A 15518-nucleotide genomic window follows, 5' to 3' on the forward strand; every position below is an offset into this window, starting at 1 on the left:
AGCCAACTTGGCTAATCCCTTGTCCACAAGGCAACTCTGATTAAGTAGCCCGTCTTTAAGGTTTTGCTACCATCTTGTGTGTATAATCCCAATGGGCATCAAGGTCCCATTAGAACAAGAAGCAAAAGTTACAACCTTTTTTTTTTCGTTTTACTATAATTATTATTATTCAGCGGCTAAGCCTGATTTCAGCAAGTTCAGTCATGATCATTCATAGTGGCGAAAGTAATACATTGTTAACATGTACTCCATTTGTTCTTAAACGTATAACTTTAAGTTTACAGTCATGAGCACTCCTTGAAAAAGTGATGCTCTTCGGAAGTCAAATCTGAAAAAATATTATGAAAAGAAACAAAGCAGTAGCCCCCCAAAATGATTCATTTTACATACTAAAATCCCATTGTTAGATCACCAGCTTTGCCTAAAAAGACTTTGAACATAAAAACCCTCTATATTTGCTCTCTGCAAATGCTTTGGAAGGAGAACCAGATGCCCTGTGGCTGTCTAATACGGAGTGTTTGCTTTCCACGGGCTAAGATAAATAAGACGTGTGCACAATCAGCTACGAATTTGCCACATACCGGTTCTATATCCAACAGACATGAGCACAAGCTCCCAAAGCATATTTGGAATGCTTAACGGATTCACCTTTGATCCAGGAATTTCAGACCAGTTTACAGATATCTCAATCATTCGAATTCTGAACCATTTGCATAGGTAAACCAGCTCAACATCAAAGCACCACCTGCAGAAAACCAACATCTGGTCATCATTCCAAGCCTCTTTGCCGACATAAAAATTATTTGTTCCAAAACATCAAATTGATATACATATCAGAATCTCAACCGCAAAAGCTACAAGGCACTCAACGAAGGATAACAGGGAAGCAGTAAAAAGATGCTTGTATTCTAGTTACAAAGCAACGGAGGTAAGCATAAACTATAGCAAATTGCTATTTGAAGTTCTGTTACCTGCTCAAACAGAATGCTATCTATACAATCTAAAGTGGATTTACCTGTTCAAACGGATGTTAGTGAAAAGCTTTCTTGCAGCAGCCCTGGTGAACATCTTAAAACCACACTGCAATGCATGAAGAATAGCACTTCAGGATAACAGTTAAGTGCCTTCTCTTAAGATTTGGTACAATTTACAGAAAGTACTATCAAGTTTGCTATTTTCAAACTGAAAGAATAAATAATACAAGTAAAAAAAACAGAAGAAAAAATAATACTTGTGTATCACGAATTCCGGGACCAGCAGCCAAAAGAACCACAAGATGGAAACCTTTCATCAAGAAATTGCGGTGCCACTTCCTCTGAAACATTAGTCAACTGGTTCAATTAAAATACTTTAAAAAAGTAAGGGTAACAAAAATTAAAATACTTTAAAAAAGTAATGGTAACAAAAATTAAAATACATATATGATATAGCTGCAAGCAGCATTAGCAAGACTCAACTGTAGCCAGGGCTTTCTCCTCAAGATGAGCACGAGAACCAAATGCAGCAATTGGGATATCGGATATTCTAAAACTTGAATTACTAGCAGGTGAGTCCCCAAACTTAAATTCCTCTTTGGCAGCTGCATGGATCTGGGATGCAAAATACAAGGTAGTTTTTAAAAGATCAGTTAGAATTTCCCCAAACTTCGAACCAAATTGTGTATAGATGTATGGTCACTGTTGATACAAACCTGGTTTTCAAGTTTTTCTGCATCATTAACCTTGGTTGCTCCATCAGCATCCAGCATTAAAAGTAGCTCACCCCGTGAATGAAGCATTCCCTGTTTTACAATGCTTTCACAGAGGTAAAAAGCTTCAATCAATTATCGTCATGCATAAGAGAGAAAAGATGGAGCCTTCAATAACATCAGAATATAATTACAAGGGACTGGTTCAGATTAGACTCACTTTTCTGATAGCTTCTCCCTTTCCATGATTTTTACCAAGAAGGATAACCCTCACATTATCCACAGAGTATTTCTTTACAAATTCAAATGCTACTCTTTTTGTCTCATCAACACTTCCATCATCAACAATCACCACCTGCCCACAAAAATATTTCTGAAGTAAAGCAATGGAGTTGCAGAAAGAGCCAGACACGGACTATCTTGTTAACTGTTTTCTAGTTAGCAACTATTATGGCCTTATTACTCAACAGCTGTTTATGCACGAAGGTTTAAATATTTAGGCGCTTCTTTTTGGTGTTGTCAAACAAATATCTAGGCACTTGCTGGGGAGCAAATTATCTAAGTTCATCATATCATTATTCTATCAGCTAGCATGTAGCAAAATAGCTGTCAATAAGACAAATTCAGGTGATCTAGCAAATGAAAGAAACAAAAGAGTACCTCATAAGAAAACGATTTATCCTTTGACGCACGTTGTTGAAGATAACTACAAAGTAACATATGAATGTCATTATGATATAATACCATGACTCTATCTAAAACCCACCACTATTGAACACCAAATGGGATGGTGCAGATTAGGAGCAAAAATCAAATCATAATACATTTTGAAGTGGAAGTGAAATGCAATTAGCTAAGCTTCAACTTACTTCATGGTTTCCTCAAGGGCTCCAGGAAGCCTAAGCTCCTCATTGAATGCAGGGACTATCAAAGATATATACTTTTCAGCCGGATCAAAAATCGAAGGGCAACGAACCTAGAAACAATGCTTCCAGATGAGTCAGTATAAACTCAAAAAGCCATTCCCATTGGAAATCACAGGGTTGACTTACATAGCCATTGGAACTAAAAACACAATTTTGCAAAATTATGCAAATGCTAAAACCAATTTCTGATCAACATCCACAAACCCTAATTGATGCATGGAAAAAAAAAACAAATCTTCAACCCAAAACCAAACAGATCACTGCAATCCAAAATATGTACCTGTTTCAACGATTTCGGGTCCTCGAAGATCGCGGGAGCTTCAACGTGCCTATCAAAATACAATTATACATATAAAAATATAAGCTAAAAGGACATTCTTTTTAAGTGATTGAGAAGAAGATAATTGAACAAGGGGATTGGTAGAACGTACGCGTGGTTGTTTTTTCTTCGATAAGCTTCGAAGAAGACTGCAGAAACAAAACCTAATGCTACGATGAGAATGAGGGCGAACAGGAGTTCCACCATCGTCCATACAATTACAAACTCCATTTTCTTAAATTTGCAGGTCCAAAGTGGAGACGGTGGCTGCTCTTCCTCTTCTTGAGATTTAAGAAAAACCAACGCGTTCCTGCACCCGCAGACTCTGTGCCAATATAACGTTGAGGGAAGAAAATATTAAAATAAAACTGTTATATAAAGATTTGTGAATACAACAGTCAACAAGCCCGTCTAGCTCAGTTGGTAGAGCGCAAGGCTCTTAACCTTGTGGTCGTGGGTTCGAGCCCCACGGTGGGCGTTGAATTTTTTTATTCTAATAAAAATTTGATAATTTTTCTCTCTCTTTCAGTCCGGTAAACGATCATGTAGTCAATGGAGGATTAGGGGAATGGGACCAACATATATAACATTCTCTAAGCAGGCTTTTGGTTTCGTTTTTGGGTCGGAATCGAAATAAGCCCAATTTTTCTGGGATGGTTTTCGTTGATGCTGGGGTTGCAGATTTAGCCCAATACATAAAGCACTCTCGGGATATCGAGAGACAGGATAATCGAACACAAAATCTCATATGCAAGAATAAACAATTTTAGTCACTTGAGAGGTGCAAGCCCTTTGAGAGTGAGTGATGTGTACTTAAATTATGTGCTCAAGGTCAAGTGAAGTGACTTTCATTTTTCACTTTTCTTTCTTGGTTGGTAAAAAGTGTTGCATTTTACTGTGAACTTACTCATTGCGTTGCTCTTTTAACTGATTTGTAAGTCGTGACTTAGAAGCCTGTGGACTATCTTTGCAAACCAAGGACTTGCTTTATGATCTGCTTTCCTCTCTGTTTCAACGGAAATCAGTAGACAAACTGGCATTTACCAATTCTTCTGGTTTCCTTCACATTTTTATTTATATGGTTGTTGTTCTAACTTGTACGTGACGGAGAGCAAGAAGCATTTCAGGTTTTATTTAGGTATACCAATAAGAAAAATCCTCACGTTTCTGAAGTTTTAGATCTTAAACCTAGCACACACAGCACCAGCAATTTCACCAACCATCCATTTAGAAATTTGGGAAGCTGGTACTTTTTTTCTTTCTATATTTGTTTCTTCTTTTTCGGTAGATGAAATGAAAGTTTGCATGTTGCAGCATAGAGCTCTAATTATGAGCCCAACACAAAGGCACTGTAGCACACTTATTAAGTTATTAGACCCCACGCAGACATGTACATACAATCGTATACATAAAGCATCTCAACTCAGTAAAGTTGGCATCAATGGAGGAGACAGAGATGGGCCTTCTCTCGAGGCACAGCCATGATTAAAGCCACAAGAATTGAAATTAATTGCCGTTTGAAAAAAAAAGAAGAGAAAAAAGAGGGGAATGGTTTTCTTTTTTCCTCTCATTTTGGTGGACTGTAAAGCTTTGGAAAGAGGTGGAGAAATTGGCCCTTCAACCTTCCATTCCAACCCTACACCATTTTCTCTTTGCTTTTTCCATCATGCCAAACAGACCTTTTACTAACCATCCCCATCATCATCAGTCATCACATCATTATCATCACATGCGCATCCATATTACTCATTCATGCACATTATCCAGCTTGTTTATGAATTAATTAATTTTAATTTGGAGGAACCTTTTAAGCTCTCAAGAAAAAATTTGGTATTATAATATGGTGAAGGCTTTGTAGCTTCCATGTTTGGTTCTCACGGGGGTTAAATCTGGGCACAAGTTACTAAATAACAGTGTCAGGTCTCAGTATATATAAAAATTTAATGCCCTGATGTTCATGCAAACTCTCAGAAAATTTATAAAACCAGTAATCTTACTGCAGAATTTCTTCCCTAATGATCATTTTGAGCTAAATTAAGGAACAATTATTTAACTACAAAGATGGGATTGATGAACCAACAAATTGAAGTGTTTTTTAATGTCAGTAAAATCAAATCTGGTGCAGAATCTGTCACTTACCTCTCTGCTTTCAGTATTGTCCAGAAGCCAGCATGTGCGATACAGTGAGCAGAGACATTAACATATAGGGAAGCTCAATTCACTGTACATGACAGGACACTACAACTTATTCATACTAAAATACAATTGATTCCAGAGAAAATAAAGATAACTAAACAAAGGCAAGATCTTCAACAAATAAACCAATTTCCCCATCATAATAACAGAAAGAAATTTTAAAAAAAGGGTCAACCCCATTAAGGAAATTAAAAGCCTAATAGAAGATGATAAGGTTGATGGAAAATAAAGAAAAAAATAAAATTTTGAAATTTTCTAGTGAGCCATGGCCACAGGAGCTACATTTGCATAGCTAATGGTTCTCTGGTTGGGCATGGCAAGCATTGCAGTGTGATCCAAGAAATCTTGAAGCGCCACAACAGACTGCAGAATGGTTCTGAGATCATCAGCACTTGAGAAACCCAAGCTTCCCACTTGTCTAACAGCATACACATAAAAAGTTAAGCATCCTTTTCTGAATTTGAACCTTGCTATCTCGCAGCCACTCAGGCCTCTGATGAGCCTCTTGTTCACTTCCCCAAGAGGAATTTCTGGTGGCCAAACGCGGTCTACGGCAGCCTTCATGGCTTCGGTTTCGAAAACAAACAGAACCACTTTGGATTTCTTGGTGCCAAGGCCTAATGTGAGGGTGTGCCAGGCATGGTGTGCCAAGATTGTGAAGTTTGTGGGAAGAAAAGCTGTGGTTGAAGGAAAAGGAAGCTTATTGTTGGAGTTGGGTTTGTTTGGTGGTGGAAGTGAGAGGAGTTGCAGAAGCTCTAAAGGCCTTGCACGCCTGATTGTGAATGATTTTACAATGAACTGTCCTCCAAAACGCAGACCCTTCACCTCAGAGCTTGGCTTGAATGAGAAATCTGATGAGGCTGTTTTTGTGGTTTGATCATTTGGGTGCTGGTGTTTCTGCTTCTTGTTCTTGTTACTGGTCTTCTTCTCTTTCTCTCCCATGGCTTGTAGGAGGTTAATGGGGGGGTTTGGTGGATGTTGCTTGGTGGGTTTTTGTTTGTGTATCATAACAAACCAGTCTAGAGCTTTTGATGGTATATTATTGTATTGGGGTTTTTTTCTTTTTGGTGAGCTAAACCATTGTTCATAATTTAAATTGCCTTTATTTTATTCCAAGCAAATTAAAAAAATATATAATGAAAAAGAATGATAAAATGGCTGATGATGTTGCCACTTCATCTTTCCTCTTATCTCTGTACCTTTGATTCTTTATATGGGGACCCCATTGAAGCCTATATGCATGATGCTGCTGCATTAAGAGCATGTATGTACATGAATGATTTATGTGCACATTCTTATTACAGGTTGGTGTTCATGCAAAAGTTGGAATAGGTCATGTTGGTTGGTCCATGAAAATAGGATATGGATCACCAAAATAGATGGCAGGGATTTTGGCAAGACACCAAACTGATCTACTAGGATTCAGCTGACTTCTTTCTGAACCAAAAGGCAGTTAAATCTTTTCTCCTTTACCAGAGTTCAAAAACCTAACATGTGCAAATAGAAGATTTCGGGTTTATAAAATGATAATTAGCCTCTAAATGAGAGGATTGGGACCACATTTTTGGAGACCCCTCCCATCATAATTGCACCCATTTGTCTAAATTGATCATCTCTCGATTGCTAATGCAATGTAAATGACAATTTTCTTCAAAACTTAAGAAATTAGCCCCTGTTATACTTTCTGTCAGCATCAGAGGGAATTAAGCCGTATGCTACGCTTAGTAGGGACTATGTAATGACAAGAGATTATTTAGCACTATTTTTTTTTATACAAGTGATAACGAGGAAGGGGTTCAATACAAGACTTTGGTTGCAGAGGTTAATGCTAAACTGGGGAGATGAAGTATGGTTGCCTCATTATGCAAATCATTTGACAACCCAAAAGTCTTCCATCTAATTCTAAAGGTGGGTTCCTTCCAAAGCCACCGCTGCCTTCAATCAAATCATGGGAAAGATATGCTTAGACTAGAGATTGTGAGAGGACCAACTAAAAGCAATAACTCTTAGAAGAAAGAGGGCAACAAACAAAGAGGGAGGGGACCCTAGCAAAATTAATTTTGAGAAATTTGTCACTTCTAAGGTTTACAAAGAGTACATCACGTGTATAAAATATTTACAAAAAAAAAAAAAATTATAAAAAAAAAATTGAATGGGAGTCTATCTGTCAATGCTGCATAAACTTTTTAGGAAAAAAAGATAGAAGAGAAGTGTGGATGTCGTTCCACTAAATAAGCTTGAGGTCATGTGGTATGGAACGACTCTGCTTTTTTCTTTTTTCTAGTGAAAACATTGATATTTCATGGGATGGAAAGGTGATGATTCTTTACATCTTCATGTAATCAAACCACTAAATTTTCACTGTTTATACTTCAATTAGAAACTTGCGTTAACGGTAAGAATTTACGTTCTATCATGTACATAATACTGCTTACTGGGATCAAATTAATGTCTGTAAAAGAAGCAATACATTCTATTATACCATAAGATTTTGTAGACACTTTACTGTGATGGTAAACTGTAATAATTCCCAGCACAGGAAAAAGTAGCAGGTATGAATATCCTGCACCGTTGAAGAAATTATGAGGGGAGGTTAACATCCTAACAAAGTGAAAGTCATCTCAGATTTGGTGAGACTTGCCAAAGAAGCATTTTATATCTACACCTCCTTGAATCACAAGAAACCAACCAAAAGCAAAAAAATTCATCATTTCAAACCAGAAAACAACTGGCAACATTTTAGGTCGGCTATCAATGTTAGTCTTGGACGTGGGCAACATCAGAGAACAAATTTGAAGGCCCATAAAAATAAAAAACGAAAAGGAAAGCAGATAATATAAATGGATTTTTTATTCTTCGTATAAATTCAGAGACAGAACTGCAGTCTGCAGGTTGAGTGTTGTTATCACTGACAGGGGGGACTTAAGTTTGTGTTATCTTTAATGATAATTCATTTTAATAGTTCTCAAGTGTCTGATTTTCTTTTGTTTTTTATTTTTGGTTTTGGGTTTACAATTGGGACACAGGCCCAAAAACAAAGCTAGTAGAACTGAATCTTTGCCTTCCAACACATGCCCAACATGTGATCCCAGCTCTACATTCGAGCTCATCCATCAAGTGAGCCCAGCCCATTTAAAAGTTACGAGTAGAGGGATTCGAATTTAGGTACCAGGGAATAGGTGCACTGCCATGATCAACTAACCTAATTTAAGTTTGTCAATCATGTTCTGTTCCGAGTATGTAGCAAAGCTCTTGATTTTTTTTGAGTTGTTATCGGTAATTTCTGAAGCATATTATAATTATCATGTTGTGACAATGTGTTAATTGGTTGACAATCTAATTTAATTATAAATAAATAAATAAATTATACTTTGGATTTTCTTTTTCCAAAAAAGTAAATTGTGTTTCCAATGATAACGTTTAGAACGTGCTCGCACAATTGGCAGAGCCCTTCCCAAATCGTTTGTACAATAAATCTTACTCATTTGCAGAGGCACCATAAATCATCCCCAAACCCGAAAAAAAAAACAAAAAGAGTTAGAAAAATAATGATCAAACAACAGCATATTTCTGGTTCCTAAAATGCCCCTACTCAAGCATTGTATTTACAAGAGCCGTGGCTGGGGTCGGCGGAAGTAAGCTGTCCCGTTTTCGAGAAATCACAGTTAAAATCGTGACGGCCGTTAGCCTGGTAATAGGCATTCATGAGGTAAGACGCACGGGCCTTAACGTCGTTATCGAAGCAGGTGCCACCTGGCTGGATGGGCTTGCAGTCAATGCCCTTGCCGCAGACGTAGTCAATGTTTGCCTGCAGAGCTTGGTTGGTTGCTCCTGGTTTGGCCACGCACCACTTCTTGCCGCCTCCCGCTGCCACAGGCGCTGCTGGGGTTGCTGGTTTGGGCTTCTTGCCTCCTTTAACTGGTGCGGCTGGTTTGGCTGGTCCAGCTGGTGCGGCTGGTGTAGCTGGCTGTGCTACTGTTGTTACCATTGGTCCAGGTGTTGCGCCACCCTAAACATTAATTATTCATACAACATTTTAGTATTAATAATAAAACATTTATTGTTCTCACAATAAAAACTATTTCCCAATATTTGTACAATTAGATTTGCGAGCCTAACTTATAAACTCTCTGACCCAAAAAAGCCTATACAAATTTTTATCCCATCAATTATATAAGCATTAAATGTTTTTTAGGTGTGTATTTTGAACTTTACCGTAAAATAATTTTGGTATTTTTCTTGTTTTTCATATAGTAGCTCCATTTTAGTTTATTTTATTTATTTAGAATCTTTTATATTGAAATAGGCAATAATATACTAAACTCACATACACACAATACGGATATTAGAACTCAAACTCAGGCCCTCACTTGAGGAAACAATCACTCCAACCTACTACACTCTTTTATTTAACTAACAAACTTAACACCTAAATTTTGAATTTCTTATTTTTATTTTTGTATAAATTAGCCAAGTGTGGTTGCTAGTGTGGTCTCAACCTCAACCTCAACCTCAACCTCAACCTATTTTTCTTGTTTTAGATCAATTTTCTACAAATTTAGTGTACATATTATTACTATTTTTACTCAAATTCTTAAAATTCAAGAGTTATTGTCACCTATTTTCCTTGCTCTTATAACCACCTTGGATACCATTTTGTGACTTTTGTTTATTCTCTTATTCTCCATATAATATAATATATTATTAACTTTCAATTGGGTTGATTCACTTAATTAAAGTTTGTTAATCTTTCTCTTATTTTAATTATTTTTTGTCCATCTATGGTTGTGTGGTCTTGAAAAAAGTAAAAGCTGTATATTGTAATGAATATTAATATTTTGATATATTTTTTAAGAAGCTCCCCACATGAAATTAGCTCCGTGACTCGAAAAAGGCCTCAATTTTTATTTTTACCTAGAACTTCCCAAATCGTTGGACCAGCTTTGAAGATTTGTTTATTAAATTTTAATATAATAAACCAAACGACGAATCTAGAAAATCAGACGTAATCTAAGGGGCATGTGCCCAACATTTTAAAAAGTTTGAAAAGGTTTAGAATTTAGCAATTTAATATTATAGACAACAGGATGAGAAAAGAAACACGAACGACACCGAAAATTAATTACGTTAACCAACCTGTTGGTTCCGCATAACCCCAGCATTGTAAACCGGAGTCATGTCCGGTTTAAACAGTCCCCAGTTCTTCTCCGCGAGCGGACCGGGTTTCTGGTTCTCATTGAACAAGGCAAAGATGTAAGTGTCGAACTTCCGGTTCGGCATCAACGGCGTGCCCTTGCCAGACTCCACATGCTTAATCAAGTGCCCGTTGTAATCCACGGCGTTCTGAACCGAGCAGACCGGGAACTCGCAAGACGAAGGCCAACCGGTCTCGGCCGCCACCAAGTCGACGTCACCGAACCCGACCGCCTTGGCGGCAGAGTAAACCGCGTCCATCAACCCGTCGAACATGTTCGTGTAAGACTTGCCAGTGAACTGGTCGTGCACGCCCTTGTTGGGTTTGAAGAGAGCGAAGCTTTCCTTTTCCGGCGACCACCCGAAATACGGGTACGGGTTGACCATAAACGGACCTTTGGTCTGGCGCAAAACTGGAGCATGGGGGTCAGAAGCGGGATAACCTCCGGTCTGAACCGGCCCTGGCTCGGCGGTTCGGACGACAGCATGATCCCGAGCGAGTGAGGGGTGGAGACTTTGACGTCCTTGATGCCCTCGCGGACCAGAGCGTTGTGGAAGGTCCTCATGGCGGGGACGAGGCTGTTTTTAAGGTTGTCGTCTCCCCAGTGGAGGACCTCGTTGCCCATGGCGATGTAGTTGATTTTTGTCTGGGGATAAAACGGCTTGACATGGTCCACGACCCACCGGCGTGCGGCACGTAGTTTCGTGAGGCTCGGGATATCTCCGTTGGGGATGGTGATCGTTAAGGAGATGTTGGTGTTGGCGAAGGCCTTGATGATGTCCGGGTTGGCGTCGAAGATCTTGACCTTGTCGATGTTGGTTTGGGTTTTGAGGAAGTTGGCGACTTGGGCCGGTGGGGGGAGGTTGTCGGCGAGGGTGCCGTAGTTTACGCCGATGGCGAAGGCCGTGGCGGCGAGCTGGATGAGGAGGAGGAGGGAGAGGAGGAGCTTTGTGGTGGCCATTGTGTTTTGTTTTGCCTTTGTGGGGAATGGGTGTTGGGGTCAAGTACTTATAGTGGAAAATTGGAAGGAATTGAGAATAGGAAACAGGAGGATAAGGGACCAATGGGATTCGGACATGTAGTTGGTCAATTATCAATTTGACAGAGATTGCCTATTTACAGTTAAATTCTGTTGTTGTTTTCTTGTTTGAGACGATGTGCTATTTTCTCTCCCAAAAAAAAAGATATGCTATTTATTACAATGAACTTAGTCTTCTTAATTATCCATCAAAAACTGAAAATAAAATAGTTGTCAAACTTAAAAATAACTTACTTAAAACGGCCACAAATCTTTATCTTTATGTTCACGTAATTAATTACCTAAAGAAAAAAGTACGACAAAGTTATTATCAGTAAGTTATTTTTCTCCAAAACTTGAATCGCTTTATTAGTTACCTTGCTTATTTTCTAGTTCTATAAACTTCTTTTGAAAGAGCTCATAATGTTTCAAAAAAGCTAAGGTTTCTATGCATAGAGAAGCATCTATGTTGTTGCTACATTGAAATGTAAATTTTGGGGTTGGGTATGCCAACTCATCTTTGGCACTTGGCTATGGACAAAAGTAGCCGTTACTCTATGATTCAAAAGAGTTTAGTCATAATAAAATAAGTTAAAGAATGTATTTTAATTATTGCCAAATGGCAAAAGAGCCTAATACCACGAAATGTTTTATAATATCACTAATCATTAAGGAATTTTATTTACTGAAAAATATAATTTATTTTTTTATAAATAAAATAAATTTGTGTCAATTTATTTCTTGCGTCTTTTCTTTTAACTCGGAGCATTGGAGACCGTGTCACTAAATGTGCACGTGTTTATTAGGATATTTATGACGACGCGTTGCAGTCAGAAAAACGGTAGGACCGTCAACTTGGTTTTGCATCTGATGCTTCACGAGCTCACAGTGAGCAAAAGCAAAAGCATCTCCAGAATCTCGATGTTCCAAGTGTGAATGCGACCCAAACTTTTTGACCTTAGCTTGCCCGAGTGGACACCGTGTTCCTTTTTCATTGGCTGTCGACCAAAAAACAAATAATTGTCTAAAAGATTGGGCGGCAATTGCGCACATTGATTTTGGCGGTCTTTTTTGCTTTGCCTTTTTCGTTGTCTGGAAAAAATCATTAAAGTGTTGCGTTTTGAGTGGTAAAATCAATGACGCGGTTTGCACACAACAAGAGGCTGTTATTCCAAAGAGAAAAAGGAAAAAAGAAAAAAGCAATAACAAGAGGCTGACCGCTGCGTCCAAGAACACACGGATGGGCAGGCAGGCATTAGCGTACCAAGACTGCAAGACACCTACTCAAGGGCTCCATCGGTATTTTCTATACAAATTTCTTTGTTGTTTTGTTGTGGCCTTCAAAACGATCTTCAGCCCAGGCTTTTAACAAATGCGGGATTCATTCAAATTCTTATTGAACTAAAGTATTAGTCTGTGGCTCTATGGGCTTGTGCTGCAATGCATGAAAACCTGTGATTTAATGGTAGTTTATGTTTCTTTACCTCACTCAAGAATTCTACAGTAAGGGTCTTATTTAAGGACTTTAGATGAGGCCTTATTTCTTAACGGTTGAATTAAATTGAGTAATAAAATTGGTTACTTTATTGCTTTATCGGTTAGTCGTTGGATTAAATTGTTTAGTTTGATCCAAATGTTAAGAGATAAAGCCTTTATCTAACTATAAAAGAGTCTGTATGGACTTCGGCAAAATTATTAGGTTCAGATCTTACCCAAATAAATTAGTTTGGGTCTAGCCCAATGTTGGCTTGGATGGAAACCTGTGTCTAGTGTGCGGCCCACTAAAGCAAGTGAAAAAAGTTAATCCAATTATTTGGGCTTTAGCCCGAGTGATGGCCGAAAACGAGAGTAAAATAAAGAGTTAATATTAGAACACGTCCAAAGTTCTAAAATTGAAAATCATGGTAAGAACATGTACTAGTGGCTTGCATGCCAACATTTAGTTTGTTTTTACTTGAATATTAACAAAAAAATAAACATTGGTTGCATTAGGTATCAAAGCTCTTTAACTGCGTTAATTGCCAACTAATTCCTTGAATAAAACTTCTCAAATGGCAGATATGCAAGTACACACCTTGGATTTTGTCTAGATAATAACAAAAATTACATATTGCATGTTTTCCATTTGTCACTCATTCGCATGTTGGGGTAAAATGGTCATTTTGTACACATATGGTAGAACAAGTACGCTAATAAATATAACCCACCAGGTTCATAGCTTCCTCTCATTTGCATATGCATACCAGTTCTTGTACAACTTACCACTGATGAAACAATTTGTGGGCTAGCTAGTTTGGAAAAAAGCCTTTAATGAGGACAAAGACAAATACGTATACGTTGTCATTCTCTGACAGTAGTCTTATTACATGAGCAACACGTGATAAGTAAACACTAGAACAAAATTGTATTCAAATAAATGGCAAACATATTGTAAAAGTGAAACCCTTCCGCCCACCCCTGACTCTCCTCTCCCTGATTTTTAAGATGTTGCGGCGGCGGCGTCCTCTACACTACCAACACTTACTGGTGTCTGATTCAGAGACGGAATCCGACGATCTAAGTGAACATTTTAAGGCTCAAACATCACTGATAAAAAGATGGGGAAAACGAATTGCAAAGGAAGGATCTAAAAGTAAGAGAAAAAATAAGGAAAAAGGCAATGAAGGAAGACGTGGGGGTGCAAAGGCATTGAAGGAGGATCCAGGTTCCAAAATGCTAATTTTCATTTGACATCTAGTATTTCTGAAACATCTTCTCTCCTTTCATGTATTCTATATAATATATATCATTAACTTCCCTACTTTTAGGTTACTTTTAGCTTTACCACAAGATATATATAGCTTTGTAATAATATTAACACAAATATATATAAAAAGAATAAATTAAATCATCGTATAAATAAATCTCAAAACACAAGCAATACATGCATGTACGCTCACTTCTGATATAGTTTTTTTCAGTTTAAACTTCTCTCCATTACTATGAACCAACAAGAAGGATTTTGTAACGCAGAAGTTGTGCTGAAGATTGCAAAACATTATCAAGAACAGATGAGGCATATTCCGATCCCGAGGAATCGCCGGAAGGACGCCATCTTCGTCACGTGGTGGGCACTAGCAAATTCCATGAAGCAGTTTTATGGGCAGCCATTGCACTACATGACTCAAGTTCTGGCAAAGCAGTGGGATGAGTCAAGAATTGGCAGTGTGGAAGAAGAGAAGCCAATGGACAACATTATTCATCCAAGGAGAGCTGAATCTACCATTTGGGATGTTGAACAAGTCCACAGGCAATGCACTTCTCACATTCATTTGGCCAAGCTCTGGCTTTCTGACCCCGAGTACTATGCTTTTGTTGATGAGGTCATCCCCTCGTCTAAGCTGGTTGCATGAATTTTTAATTTTCCATTTCGAATATTAATGTTAATTAGATGTGTGGGATTTAGTGACTGATGGTAATTTTAAGTGTTGCAAAAACTCATTTGATGAAGAACTTGTTGGTCGTTGGAATATTTGTTGTACGGCTTCTTCTATTAATAAGCATATATGTTTGAGGTAATGTAAGAGTGATTGGGGTGCCAAAATCATCACCTTTTTATTATAGAAAAGAAAATATGTGTTTATCTTTCTCTTATGACATTATTGGTAAGCTGTTCGGCTTCCTAAATCTATTTGTCCTCTATACGGGTAACTAATTAAACACCCTTCTAGTGCATGTACAAGTACAGATTGTTTATGTCAGTGTGTGTGCGTGTTAAGTGTGAAAGAAAAACAGGTGAAACGTGAGGTGTGAAGACAATCAATGAACGTTATTGTCAAAATATATTTAAATGTCGTGACAATCAAAATAAAAATTGGATTTTGTCCATTTATGGCAGTGCTATTATCTCTAAACATTTTTGGATTCATGATTATCTCTAATTAAAACAAAAACAAAAAGAAATCGAAATCATGAGAATCTTCAGTAAGGTAACGAAGTGCTCATGTTCATCAGAACTATTCATTCTAGTTGCAAGCTAACGGCGTGAATTTTATCTGGATGACATAAAGGATTACCATATTGCATATGATGACTTTCACAAATTTGGGCAAAATGGTCATTTTCGTACAAATGTCTAATATGCAAATGCACAACCTGAATTTTATCTAAATGATAACATGGTTACCATATTGCATGTC

General features: G+C 37.8%; 2 protein-coding genes, 1 non-coding gene and 2 pseudogenes across 4 annotated transcripts; 2 read left to right on the forward strand and 3 right to left on the reverse strand.

The window, feature by feature from the left end:
- Positions 1-186: 186 nt before the first annotated feature.
- LOC103332650 (Nucleotide-diphospho-sugar transferases superfamily protein) lies at positions 187-3272 on the reverse strand. Its single transcript, XM_008235400.2, has 10 exons — positions 3045-3272; positions 2894-2942; positions 2557-2663; positions 2348-2393; positions 1908-2042; positions 1691-1780; positions 1458-1589; positions 1232-1315; positions 1016-1080; positions 187-745 (listed from the first exon to the last, which is right to left on the reverse strand). The coding sequence occupies exons 1-10, from the start codon at positions 3161-3163 to the stop codon at positions 559-561; spliced, it is 1014 nt and encodes a 337-aa protein (XP_008233622.1). The 5' UTR covers positions 3164-3272; the 3' UTR covers positions 187-558.
- Positions 3273-3337: 65 nt separating this feature from the next.
- TRNAK-CUU (transfer RNA lysine (anticodon CUU)) lies at positions 3338-3410 on the forward strand. Its single transcript has one exon. It is a non-coding gene; the product is annotated as a tRNA-Lys (tRNA).
- Positions 3411-5106: 1696 nt separating this feature from the next.
- On the reverse strand, positions 5107-6231 carry LOC103332652 (uncharacterized). The gene has a single exon (XM_008235401.2). It carries the CDS (start codon positions 6134-6136, stop codon positions 5384-5386), a length of 753 nt encoding a protein of 250 aa, XP_008233623.1. The 5' UTR covers positions 6137-6231; the 3' UTR covers positions 5107-5383.
- A 2273-nt stretch (positions 6232-8504) lies between these two features.
- On the reverse strand, positions 8505-11317 carry LOC103332653 (glucan endo-1,3-beta-glucosidase-like; annotated as a pseudogene). Its single transcript, XR_016126721.1, has 2 exons — positions 10265-11317; positions 8505-9137 (listed from the first exon to the last, which is right to left on the reverse strand). The product of XR_016126721.1 is annotated as a glucan endo-1,3-beta-glucosidase-like (transcript).
- Positions 11318-14321: 3004 nt separating this feature from the next.
- LOC103332706 (protein RDM1 pseudogene) lies at positions 14322-14732 on the forward strand (annotated as a pseudogene).
- Positions 14733-15518: the final 786 nt, after the last annotated feature.

Source organism: Prunus mume, linkage group LG5 (assembly GCF_029339155.1).
Source record: "Prunus mume cultivar Tortuosa linkage group LG5, ASM2933915v1, whole genome shotgun sequence".
In the NCBI taxonomy this organism is placed as follows: domain Eukaryota; kingdom Viridiplantae; phylum Streptophyta; class Magnoliopsida; order Rosales; family Rosaceae; genus Prunus; species Prunus mume.